The 12,443-nt window shown below is 37.9% G+C and overlaps 1 protein-coding gene across 10 annotated transcripts in view; it reads left to right on the top strand.

Moving 5' to 3' along the window:
- COBLL1 (cordon-bleu WH2 repeat protein like 1) overlaps positions 1 to 12,443 on the top strand; it is a 77,433-nt gene that overhangs the window by 54,565 nt on the left and 10,425 nt on the right. For all 10 annotated transcript variants that reach the window (XM_039382080.1, XM_039382075.1, XM_039382074.1 and 7 more), the window contains 3 exons: positions 4,203 to 4,347; positions 5,402 to 5,470; positions 10,979 to 11,237. In XM_039382080.1, coding sequence (XP_039238014.1) covers positions 4,203 to 4,347; positions 5,402 to 5,470; positions 10,979 to 11,237 — 473 coding nt within the window. The remainder of the gene's footprint in view (positions 1 to 4,202; positions 4,348 to 5,401; positions 5,471 to 10,978; positions 11,238 to 12,443) is intronic.

Genomic DNA, 12,443 nt, shown 5'->3' with positions numbered 1-12,443 from the left:
ATTTTTGTGCGGATTTTCTGTTTTGTACTACTTTGTGCAGCCCCCTTAGGAAATGCATGCCAAAGACTTCTGAGGTGACTTCTGTTTCATTCCGACTTGATTGCACAGTGATTTATCAGAAAACATAGAGCTTGGGATTTAAATGTGCTCTGTGTTTTGAATTAATTCAAATAAAATCTTTTGTCTCTTAGTATCCACTTTCCAATAAATATCATCTAATTAATGAATTTGGACTGAATGGTACATATTGCTCAACTTGTTAAGGGAACTCTTGAGAGGGATCCTATAAGATACTTCCTTGGAGAATAAAGCTGCTCCTTGAAAGACTGCTGAGGCATTTCCAGAGACCTTCCTGCAGCACAAGAGTGGTCCATTTACACAACCCTAACCCTAAAAAAATTTAAATCTCCAGTCTACTCATTGGAAAAGAAAGGGAAGGGAGAAGATGGGAGAATAGGGAAAGGATGGGAACCAGCTAAACAATAAAGTACTTCTGAACAGATTTTTTTATCCACTGTCACAGAATAGCTTAGTTAGGATTTCTGGGAGGGTTGAGTTTCATGCTTAAAAAATTAAACCAGAACCTTTCTTGCCTTCAACTTCATGGTCAGCCCTTTAAAGAAAAAGTTGGGCAGTGATGCAGTGAGTATGATGGACATCAGGGAGTTTTTGAGTAGAGTCAGGGCTACCTCGGAGAAGACAATGCTCAGGACTACCTGTACTGAAGTTTGCATGAGAATAATTTGCTATTATTCTGAGATGTTTCGGAATTGGTGGTTGAATGTTGCATGCATCCACTTTTCAGTACATCAAATACATAACCTTGTCCCTTTATTGTATTTGCCTCTGTACCAGCAAGGATGCAGATAAATCCTAGGTGATAATAGTAATATCGTGTGTTTGGACAGAATATCACCACCTGAGTTGCTCCAAATAAATTCTGTATGTACTTTCTTTCCAATAGATCAGAGGTATATTACTTCCTCTGTAGTACTTTGTCTAAGTTTAATTATTTTGGGAAGCTTAAGTCATGTAATAGAAACTGAGAGCATGAATACACTCAACGTAGGAGCTAATACATTTTTTTGCTCTTACACCTTGGACATCCATTTGCCTGCATACTTGTACAAAGGGGAGAAAGAAATACTAGCAATATGGCTAGCAATGGGCTTTGATATCCCTACATGATACAGTTGCCTGTATGTCCTCTGTTAAACTAAGATATGTATGGAGCAAAAGAGGTAGGTACTGGTGGTATGTGAGGTAAGGTTTCCAGCACACTGAAATGCTCCGCTACTCCTATATTCTTTCCCAAATACTTAAATTTTCTTCCATTCCAGCTGCAAAATTATTATGGCTTAAATACCTTTACTTGTTTTTTGAATTGCTAAGAAGGGCAAGGCACCACGTCTGCCACTGCTTACAGAGGCTAGAACTTGGGGAGGACTGATATGTACAAGTGTCTGCTTGGGGTAGTGTGGCATTTGGTGCCAAATTTGTCTGTACATATTTGAGACTAAAAAGTTTCATATTCACCCTTGCTTGTTCCAGGATGAGGAGGGTGTACAGTGTTAAAAGTAGAACTCTGGCATTTGTTGTGGAAGTTATGACAGAGTTCACTGGTGTTTCTGCACAAGCATAGTTAATTAGTTTAATGATTCTTAAAAGAATTTTAATTTAAATGTAACTGATAAAGCATTGGTTATCATTGGCAGTTGGTATGACACATGAATACCCAGATGTATATATTCCACAACTTTGTCAGATATGTCTTAATAACATTATTTTAATTTTTTTCCATCTGTTTAAAGTACTATTTTCACATTACAGCCTTTGTTAGGATTTGAAAGCTCTTAATATTCATATGTTGAATAATTCCTGAGAAAATCTGTTCAGCACTCGAACCTCAACTGGAACATTTAGTTCTTTCTTGAAATCTCTCTTTGCAAGTCGTTTGTTTCTTTGGATGCAAAGGGCAGTAGAAAGGCTTATAAAAATCTTCTAGTAGCATTTGTGCTCTTATGCTGAGAACATTATTCCCTCCCCCCCCCCCACACACACTCATTCTGTGCAGAAGGGAACTCTGGTGACATCTGTTTGGCTGAGCGAGTGTGCGCAGAGCTCTGAGCCAGCCGAGTCAGCTGAGGGAGCCTGTGTGAAGCAGACGAGGGTGAGACCTTTGAGCAGAGAAACGTGTCTTTGTGCAGAACAGAGGGGCTGCAGCCAGCAGCTACCAGAGAGGAGACAAATAGAACTGCCCAAACGCAAGGAGGAAGTACCTTAGCAAAAAAAACAAATCCTCATTTGGGGAAATGATATTGTATTTGACATCATCTCCTGAATAAATTCAAAGGCTGAATATTAATTGTTTTTCCTTTTAAAGAACTATTTGGGAACTGTGAATACGAAACTATAAAAGTGTAAAGTGATTTTTGTTGTGTGACATTTTAATCAAGAAACTGACTTGTTTAAAGACTATTCAAGCATGCAAGTATTTTTAATTAGGAGTAGAGTATGTCCCTATCATCTGGTGTTCTTAAAAGAACATTTCACCTTGTGCTTTGTGTTTTCTCTTTAAAGCCCTGAGTTCTGCTTTGCTGTAAAAGGTTTGAGTTGCTTGCTTTGGCAAGTGATTTTTTTTTTGGAGTGATGTCTGGAGGAATTGTGTGAATGTTGTGGACAGTGTTGCTCCTTACAGTGCAGTAAAATATCTATGGATCTCTCATACCTGGTATCAAGGTGCGACAAATCAAATGACCAAGTGTGCCCAGGGTGGCTCAGAGGATAGTTTTCATCATTCCAGTTTATTCATTCAAGTATTCTATTGAGATCTAACAGGAGCTGCCAAACACTGCCTGACAGACATCTTGTGCCAGTATCTTTTCTCTTGTGAGTAATTTTCTTTATAGATTTGATTGTGTACAATCAAATACTCTAGCTTTTGCTCTTTAATATCCTGCTTACTGTAGGATATGTATTTGTTCAGTGGTAGCTTTCTAAATATTAGCATCTTATTCCATGGAAATTAACACTGTCAACAGTTCTCTTGTCTGTGATGCTTTCAAAAGGATTGCCAGTGAAACAAGAATTTGTAGGTGTTTTTATACCATCTCTGTTCCTCGATATTGTGCTTTGTGAAGTGGGCTAGTTAATTGAAGCACAGAGAAGTTCTCTGAAGATGAAACTCCATCCAGTAGCTGTGTGGATCCTTCTAGCCAGAAATGAGTGTTACTGCTGAATTTTATCATATTGTTGAGTAGAAAGTGATAGAGATTCGAATTACTACAGAAAAAGACAGCTGTGTCTAGTGCAAAATGCATTTCTTTATTGCTGGGAATCCTGAACATTGTCATTGTAATAGATGTGGATATAGAAGGTTTCTTCAGCCTAAGGCAAATTGCAATTAAGAATGGCAAAAAAATTTACAACCACTGTCTTTGAGACAGAATGTGTTTTTAAAACAACTTAAAATGCAGTTGGGCTGCTATCTCATAAAAATATAAGGTCTTTAACAGGTATCCTTTGTCCATTTTTAATGGTTTTGATTATTTATGAATTAAGAACTTTTTTACTTTTGCTACAATAGAGAGGACACTGCAACATCAGTAGGTACTATAATTACTGTTTTGCAACTTATTAAAATTTAACTTTGATAAGTATTATAAGACGGTTGTACTTCCCAATATGAGTTTTGAAATTGGGCATTCCAAAAATTTCTATGAAAGTTCAAGTATTTCAAAGAGGGAAATAAATTTCTAATAATTGAGTATACAGCCCAGTTAGGACTGCTGTTGAAGGAATGGAGAAGGAAACATTGCGTTCTGTCATTGCAGTGGGGTGTAGGTGAAGCTACTTTCTACAGTGATTTTAGCTACTTTTAGAAAAGAATTATTTTGGGTTTGTAGAATAGCCTATGGGCATAAAAGAATTCAAATTCTCATACTATATGTAACAACTGATTTTCTTTCACTGATCTATGTTGCACCTCTGTGAATATATTCAATTATTGTAGAAAATATTTTTTTTTTTTTAAACAACTCCTTGGAGGAATTAAGATGAAAAACGTAATACGTTTGGTAATAGATATATATTCTCTCTTTCCCAAATGTATATTATAAATACTTCTGGAGAATAATTACTAAAGCTATTTTGCTGTTTTTCATTGATTGCTAATAATCTTCCTCCCCTGTCTCCCTTCCCAGGCCCCTCCAGGATTAGTACGGAAAGGTTCCCTGCCGCTCAGTGACACTGCTTCCGTGAACTCCTCTCTAAGGAGGATGAAGCGCAAGGCGCCCTCACCACCCTCCAGAGCACCAGAAGATCAAAGTGAAAGCAGTAATGAGCCTGGTAATCTTTTTTGCTGTTTAATTGGAAGGCAACAGAAAGTATAGCTGTTTAGCTAAACATTAAAGCAATGCCACCGTAGGAGACAAGAATTTCAAGTTAAAATACGAGTGCCAAACCTCTTCATGTGGTATGGAGCTGGTTTATGGGACTGGCTCACGTAGTGTGTGTGAACTGGCACAGGAAGGACACAGGAGCAACCACAGAACTGCAGATGCAAAGGGTAAATTAATTTTTGTTTCCTCACCAACAGGGGAAACCTCGAAGCCACACCTGGGCAGAGGCACCCGAGCAGGGATGCAGAGCTCGGTCTGTGCGAGGGGACTGACAAACCTGCTGTTTTCCCTCTGTGTCAGGGGTTCGCACAGGAGGAGTTTACCAACCACTGTGCTTTGATCTTTCCCACAGCAGGGCAGGGATCTCCAGCATGTTCGATAAGGTGCCTTGTGAATCTATCGCAGGCCTATGCTATCTAAACACAGGTGTTCTGCTTGTCAGACACACAAGACTAAACAACAATTAGTATCATATATGTGGTTTTTTGCACCCCTGCTGCAAATCACTTGAGCGTGTTTACAGTCCTCCTCACCAGTCTTCTGTTATTTTCCCTCAAGTGTGAGAAAGGCAGGTATTTAGAGCATGCAGATAAGGAAAACACAGACAATGTCAAATTAATTATAGTTCGGTTAAGTATAGAATTGTGTTTGTGTTGTTCAGATGGACTGCTTTGGGTGGGGAGAAAAGATTAGCTTCTCTGTGTCAGAGAGTGTATAACAGGAAATGGACTGACAAGAAGAATCTTAGAGATAAGTTTTATATTGTTTTTTTGTGATTCTTCTGTTTGATCAAAAATTCAATTCTCTGGTTCAAAAATACCAAAGAGTTGAGATTAAAATATCTGGAAAATGTGACAATGTGCAATAGTTGCTTAAGAGAAGATGTATTTCTTGAAGAACTCAGTAGTCTGTAAGACCATAATCTAACCATTTATCTAGAACTTTTGTTGGTACAGAAATTGAGAGGAAATAAAAAGAGGTCGTTGTTTCACTTTTTGCAGTAATGGAGACAACAGAATCGGCCTCCACTCAAGTGGAAGGAAGAACCACCGAAATGCAGCCTGAAACAGGTTGGTTCTTTTTCCAAAAGCATGGACAAAATCTACTTTATAGCAAGTTATGATAATTCATAGCAATAAATTACTATAGTGCAGATGTGTAATAAGAATAGAACTAACTTTAATTCTTCAGATTAATTAACTTTTCCCTTGAAGTACAAATATGGCTTTCTAAAATAAAAATGTTTTACTTTTAATGTCTACAGAAACACATACAATATATTTTGTACTGGTATCTGTGCTTTACATTTAATAAACTAAACATTATCCCTGTTTTTCCCACCTCCCTCACAAGTTGTAGAGAAGAACTAGACATAATTTATATGATTTTTTTGTACCTCATAGCAAATCTTCCAAAAGCTAAAGCCCAGTCTTGTTTTTAGAACCCTGCCTTGTGCTGCCCTTGACCTGTGTAACCTGGGGCAGGAGCAAATCTGCGCCCGCCTTTTGGTTGTCATCTGAACAGCCTTTGAAAACATAAGTTGTAAATATAAACTGAATGCATAAATAGCTGTTCATACATTATTTGTTGGGTGTTATGGAAAAAATGTGATAAAGTATAGCTGTTTAAAATACAATTATTTAGCTGCTGAACATAATGCTTTTTTAATTTAGGCAGTTTGTGCTGTGGAGTACTTTTGTTTGTAAGCACCAGACTGTAGGGTTCAGATACTGGGTACAGCATCTAAAAGTCTTCTAAAATTTTTAAAAGCTTTTAGAATAATCAGTGCCAGTGCAGTTTGGAAAAATCACTCTTCAGTGCATTACACTAAGAATGAAATCTATAAATGCTAAGCCTGTAGAGTGCCACTGGCATTATATGAGGCTAAACACTCAGTTTCTGTGCTAGTTCTCCAGCTGTTTTATTCAGGATACCAGTGTACCAGTCAAATTGGTTGGACCAAGAAAACACAAATGTACCACAAAAACTGAAAAAGTCACCTGCTAGGATGCTAGGTCTCTGGCAAAGGATAAAAAATGAAGATCAGTAATCAGTAAAGTTGGCCTTGGTTTGTGTTTAGGGCAATTTATTTAAATTGTCAGAAAAGACATTAAATAGAAAGAATAGATAACGTAATATGTGAGAGTATGAACCTATACTGTGCAGTCTGAGGCTGAAGATGTAATGAAGCTGTAACCTTTCCTTTTCCTAGTTGTAGCAGATGAAGGAGAGTAATCAATTCTAAGTGAGTTATGTTTATTATGTTTATTATTTCTTAATTTTCTATGTTGGAAACTGTTTATCTACATGCAATGGGTCTAAGATGATAAGCAAGGTTATCATACTGTGATTTAAAATTAAGTTTTTTGGTTTTCTTGTACTTTTTTCTGTCTTAAGATTATAAATCTGTGCTAGAATTTCTGCAGTTCCTGTCACTGTAATGTTCCAGTGCTATGTAAATAAACAGCCCTGAACTTCATAGAAATGGCTGTTTGTTTTTCCGTAGATTTAGGAACATCTACTTGAGGCATTCGAATTCTGTAATTAAATATTCCAATTTAAGCTGTAACGGAAAGAAATAGAAAAATGTAGTTATCTTCACTGGGCTTAAACAGTCTGTGTTGAGCCCTAGGATTTACCTCTGCAGTTAGTGACAGGCATCATTCTCTAGTTCTCCTGCTGTCTTCATGCAAAGGCCTTTGCTGAACACTTAACGTAGTGCAGTTTTTTTAAATGTAGATACAAGTCACATAGCAGTTTCATTGCCTCTTTTTTCTTTTTCTCATGGGATACTGCTGCTCTCTGGTGGCATCTCAGAAACTGTCCTGAGGCCTATGTATAAAGGGTCCTTTTAGCAAAGCCCCTCCCGCTGTGAAAACCATATTAACCTGTGGCACAATCAGCTGCAGTACACTTGTCCCGTGCCTGGTCTGAAAATTATACACAGTTGTGTATTGTTTTAAACAGATCAAGTAGTTCAATATCTCTTTAATTGTCAAGTTGGACATAATTTTAACTTTACAAAAAGCCTGCAGTTCCTTCCATTTGGATTAATACTGCTTTAATTGTTGGGCTTCTGGGAAGCATTGTGAGCTTTTGTTTGGCTGTGACTGGCATTCCAAAGTAGTTCTCTTATCCATTGCTACTTCTGCAAATAAGCAAAAAAAAAAACTAAGCTGCAAATACAGTATTACCTTCTGCCCTAAAATGAACCATTACAAATATTCAATTTGGTGTCTATTAACTATGCACTATTTAGACACATATACATTAAGTGAAGCTATATCATATGGAATTGGCTGTTGTGAAATGACAGCTTTCCCATGGTGTAAAAAGCCTGTATCTTGACAAAAATAGTTTGAAGGCACACATCTACTAGAATAAACCTTGACAGAGAATTAATTAGAACATCTGGGATTATAAACAACAATTCTCTTTCTCCATTATGACTTTTGTTCCCCTTCCCAAAATTTAATTAATGCTTAGTCTTTTTTTTTTTTCCAGGGAAGAAGGGAAAATGGTGTTAAAAAAATATTTTGAAATTACAGATTTTTAAATAACTTTCCATCAAACAAATCCCTTGCTATAATCCTATTGGTTACAGTATCTCTTAAGAACCTTGTTAAGGGCTATAGAGTCAAGAGCAGATTTGCATGATGTAGTCAGGCTTTCTGGCTTCGGTGCTTATGAACATAACAGCTCACAGAGCAGCAGCAGCCTGTTCTCTGCAAGGCAAAGAGTGTTCTTACTACTCAAAGGAGACTTGCAGTTGGTATGTCAGTCATCTCATCAGGTATATCGTCAGTGTCACAGTGGAGGCTTTAACAATGTTGTTTTAGGGCTAATTAAAACCCAATGACAAAAGTTCAGAGAGGATAAACTATATGCAGATACGAATGCAATATATATTGCATATAGAACTACATATAGAGTGTATAAGCAATAAGGCAACAGTGTGTAGCCAGTATTGCTGTAAGTTCTTCCTAGCGATATGTTGCACATAAAAGCTGAGGGTTTGGAAACAAGTCAAAATCTGAACTGCTCCCCTGGGGGAATTAACTGCATGATGTATGTGAAGGATGGTGGTTAAATGTTGTTTGTGTATCAAATGCATTCAGACTTGATTCTGCTGCAGCAGTGGTGGCCCAGGCCTGGAATGAGATCCAGTAATAGATGAAAACCCACTAGCAAGCAAGGCTGATCTAATACCGGCAAATGAAGTAGAGCACTTTGGAAAAAGTGTGAGGGTTGGTTTTGTTTGGTATTATCCATTTGTAGGTCAGGTTAGTCCACTCCAAAGCTTGGAAGTGTTTCTAGCACAGCAAAGAACAGAATTTCATATATTAGGAATGTCAGGAATGTCTCCTACCAACCCAAGCAAAGTTTCCATCCCATGAGTATAGATACAACTGAGCCTTTGTTACTCTCCTCTCCAGAGGAAAAGCAGCGGAGAGATGACAACAGTGCCTGGGCACAAAGCCATAGCAACTTGAGAATGCTTCCATTTCTCTTGTCAGAAGTCCTGGCTGTGCTTTGTTTGTATAATTCAGGTTTCCATAGAGTATTTAGACTGAAAATCATAGTCTTTGTTCCTGCCGGTGGTGATGGCTCAGGCCCATGGCATAATAGTTCTCACCAGCAAAGGAGACAGTATTCCTGAGAGCCAGTTATGGGCTGTGGAATAGTCTCAGCAGGTCTGATGTTTGCTCACCTTCCCTTATGCTTTGTTGTGCATTCTGATATATATATATTTATCTTTGCACACATAAAGTGATGCTGACATCAATAAAATGATCTCCTTAAGTATGAGACTGCTGGGTATGACTTTTCCCTAGGTGGAGATGAAAGGGGTTGTCAGCAGGTAAGAGGGAGAAAAGGCCCTCGTGACTAGTAAATTCTTAGGAGTCCCTGTAATACCAGTGTGGCATATTTGTATGTACCTGTGTTGAAACCACATGGAAGGAGCTCATGTGCACCACTTTACAGTCTTGCCTTTCTTTCCCTGGGGATCTAAATCACCTCTGCATTCAGCACTATGGCGCATGTTGATCACATTGCTTAATTTGTAACTACAAAGCATTATTACAAAAATGCAATATAATACCAAGAATTAAATGGTGAAGTGTTTGGCTTTTGTAGTTGCTCTGTAACAGTGAATGAGTAACTTTGGTATTAGTGACCTCTTAATTAATGACCCTATTGGGAAAATCAAAGTTTCTGTTCTGTACTGAGCCTTTCTTAAATATAGACTGTCCTCTTATTACTTTTCTATAACAGTGTACTTCTCAAGAAGTACTGGGATCTTAGCCACTACAAAAAAAAGTCAGTCTAAGATTTTTTTGTACTCTGGGATCTGTGACTTTCCAGTATTCCTTGCTTTTTGTTTCGATCGTTGGCTTGGTTCACACTTGGAAATTTACTGATACTACTTAGAAAAGTTTGAAACATAACTGCCCAAGTGCAAAGCCTGTACCTGACAGGTATCAGTGCACCCAAAGCTGACAGGTCAGGCAAAACGCACTCGGTCGTTCCCGTTAGTCTTCCACAGCACCATATTGCACTATATGGATGGAATTACTATCTTTGTATATGGAATGCAAGTTTAAAAGCCAAGAGGTTTACTGAATGGCGTACTTACTAATATTTGATAAATGCGAATCATCATCTTGTGACAGGAATACACTGCTGGCAGGGAAGTAAAGCTAATGATGGTTAATCCTTCTGGAAATCGAAATAGGTGCATTTATTAGTTCAACTTCAAGTACGCTGATTTACGTGTGTCCTAATCCAGTAACTAAACCTTTTAGTTTAACTGTGCTCTGGCTGCAAAATGTCAGTATTTTTATGGATTAACACTTTTCTATGAACTTTTCTTCCTACTGTAACATGAGATGCTGCACAAGACACTTCCAACTATGTTTTAATACACTTAGGATGGTTTGGGAAATTTTTGATAGTGACGATGAAACTTGTTCAAACCATGGGCAGCATTGATATTTGGGTTACTCTTTAGTTCTTTAACATTCCTACTCTATTATAGAGAAACTGTGTTTTAAAACTCACTGGAGAGCTAATAGAAGTATAAGAAATCTGGGGAAATGAAACTGTCTGCCCCCATGAAATTTGGGATTATGAGAATGCTAAATATATTTTCATGTATCTTAATCCAGTACTTGGGTTAAGCAAGGAAAATGTTATACAATAGTTACAGATGCAAAACCAGATGTGTAAAAAGAGAGAATTGGAAAGAACCAGAGAATACTGTGTAAAAAGAGAGAATTGGAAAGAACCAGAGAATACTGTGTAAAAAGAGAGAATTGGAAAGAACCAGAGAATACTGTGAAGTTGAAAGTCTGAATGGGTCTCTCTTTTTTTCTTCTTTTTTTCCCCTCCTTCTTTTTTTTTTTTTTTTTAACTTACCTGAATTATGAAAAAAGTCAGTTTTCCCTCTTCAAACTATTTAGGCTGCCTTCAACAGTCCTTTTGTATCTACGCCCTGCATTGAGAGCTGTGGGCTGTTTGGGGTTTTGTTGGGTTTGGGGTTTTTTTGCTTTTTTTGTTTTCTTTTTTGAGTGTAGGTGTAAGGAGCTCAGAACACAACCTGGAAGAAATTGATGAAAGGGACGAGATAAGTGTGCAACAGCGAGAGAACAGTGAAAGTACCAATACCTCTCTCAGGACAGGAGAGGTTACTGTAGCCTTCAGCTCTGCTGAGGTACCACTGGAAAATGAAAAAAATGATCCTGCTCCATCAACTCCTGTTCCTGGCAGTGTTTCCGTAGACAACTCACAAAGCTTCAAGGAAGAAAAACAAGAAAATATGAGCACAGATGGCAAGTAAGTACGTTTTGTGACAAAGAAAGGAGCATTGGGGAGGCGATGGGGGAGGCAAATAAAATGCAGTGCTGTTTTATTGTGGAGCACAGAATAGAGAATTGTGAGAGGGATGAGCTTTAATATGCTTAGCTTTCATTGCAGCACTCTTCTGTGCACAGTAATTCATGAAGCTTTTCAACAAAAATGACAATGAAGTGTTCTGTAGGCTATTCTGTTTTAGCCTCCCTTTCCTTACTACTCAAACAGCTGGACCCCAGAAAAGCTGAACCCAGCTCTAAAATACTCTATTTATTACAGCAGTATGCTGCAAAAAAAAATTGGGATTGATTAGTTAAATAAAAATACACAAATTCTTTCTTACAGATGGGGAAAAACGGGTAGATCAGCCATTTCTGGTTTTTTGGGCATGGTTATCTATTGCTTGCATCTTTTTTGGCTTTAATTTTTATTTTTTCTTTTCCTTATATGTTGTCTTGACCTGTCTCAATCCATTTGCTCTCAGGAAAACAAGTTAATTCTGCTTTTTTAAAGAATAAACACATTAGTTTCCTTAACCGCTCTTTTTCCCTTCTGTTGATGCTATACCTTTGCCCTTCAGCATGTTTGTTAAAGTACCTGACTCAGCAGGTTCCCAACATGAGTTAGTGCCTGCTTGAAATAAATGTTGATTGTCCAGAGAAGTCCCATTGTGTTAATGTAATTCACTGTTTCTCTGTTCCCTGGGGCAACTAAACTGGCTACTGTTCCCAAATTAAATTGAAAGAACTATTTCAATTATTGTACTGAAGCCAAAATGTGACTGCCCTAGTAGTGAAGAACTTTCAAGGCAGTAAGGAGAGCTTTGACTTATATCTGTAGGGACTTCTTTGTCAGTCCAAGGCCAAATGTGACTTTGCAAAAATCTTTGATGCTCTGTCCTGACAAATGTTGTCCCAGTTGCTTAGTTGTGTCTCCTCTATGGGGTTCTAATAAGTTGTCTTGAACTTGTCAGACCTTTGTTATTGGGCCAGTTTGGGTAGTTGTCCAGGGGATGTTTCTTCCCCACCCCATCGATGAATTTGCAGTAGCCTTTCATGCCTTATAATCCTGGTGAGTATCATGAAGCCTGTACTGTGCTCCGGCTTTAGAGTTTGGCAGTTGTTTCCTGAAATATCACAGGGACTCCAAAATGAGAACTAGGGTTTCTCTGACATTATATTTCTGGAA

Source organism: Pipra filicauda, unplaced genomic scaffold (assembly GCF_003945595.2).
Source record: "Pipra filicauda isolate LSUMZ 115617 unplaced genomic scaffold, ASM394559v2 scaffold253_size2546935_pilon, whole genome shotgun sequence".
Classification (NCBI taxonomy): Eukaryota; Metazoa; Chordata; class Aves; order Passeriformes; family Pipridae; genus Pipra; species Pipra filicauda.
Note: the sequence above shows the minus strand (reverse complement) of the source record. Positions and strands in the feature narration are given on the sequence as shown.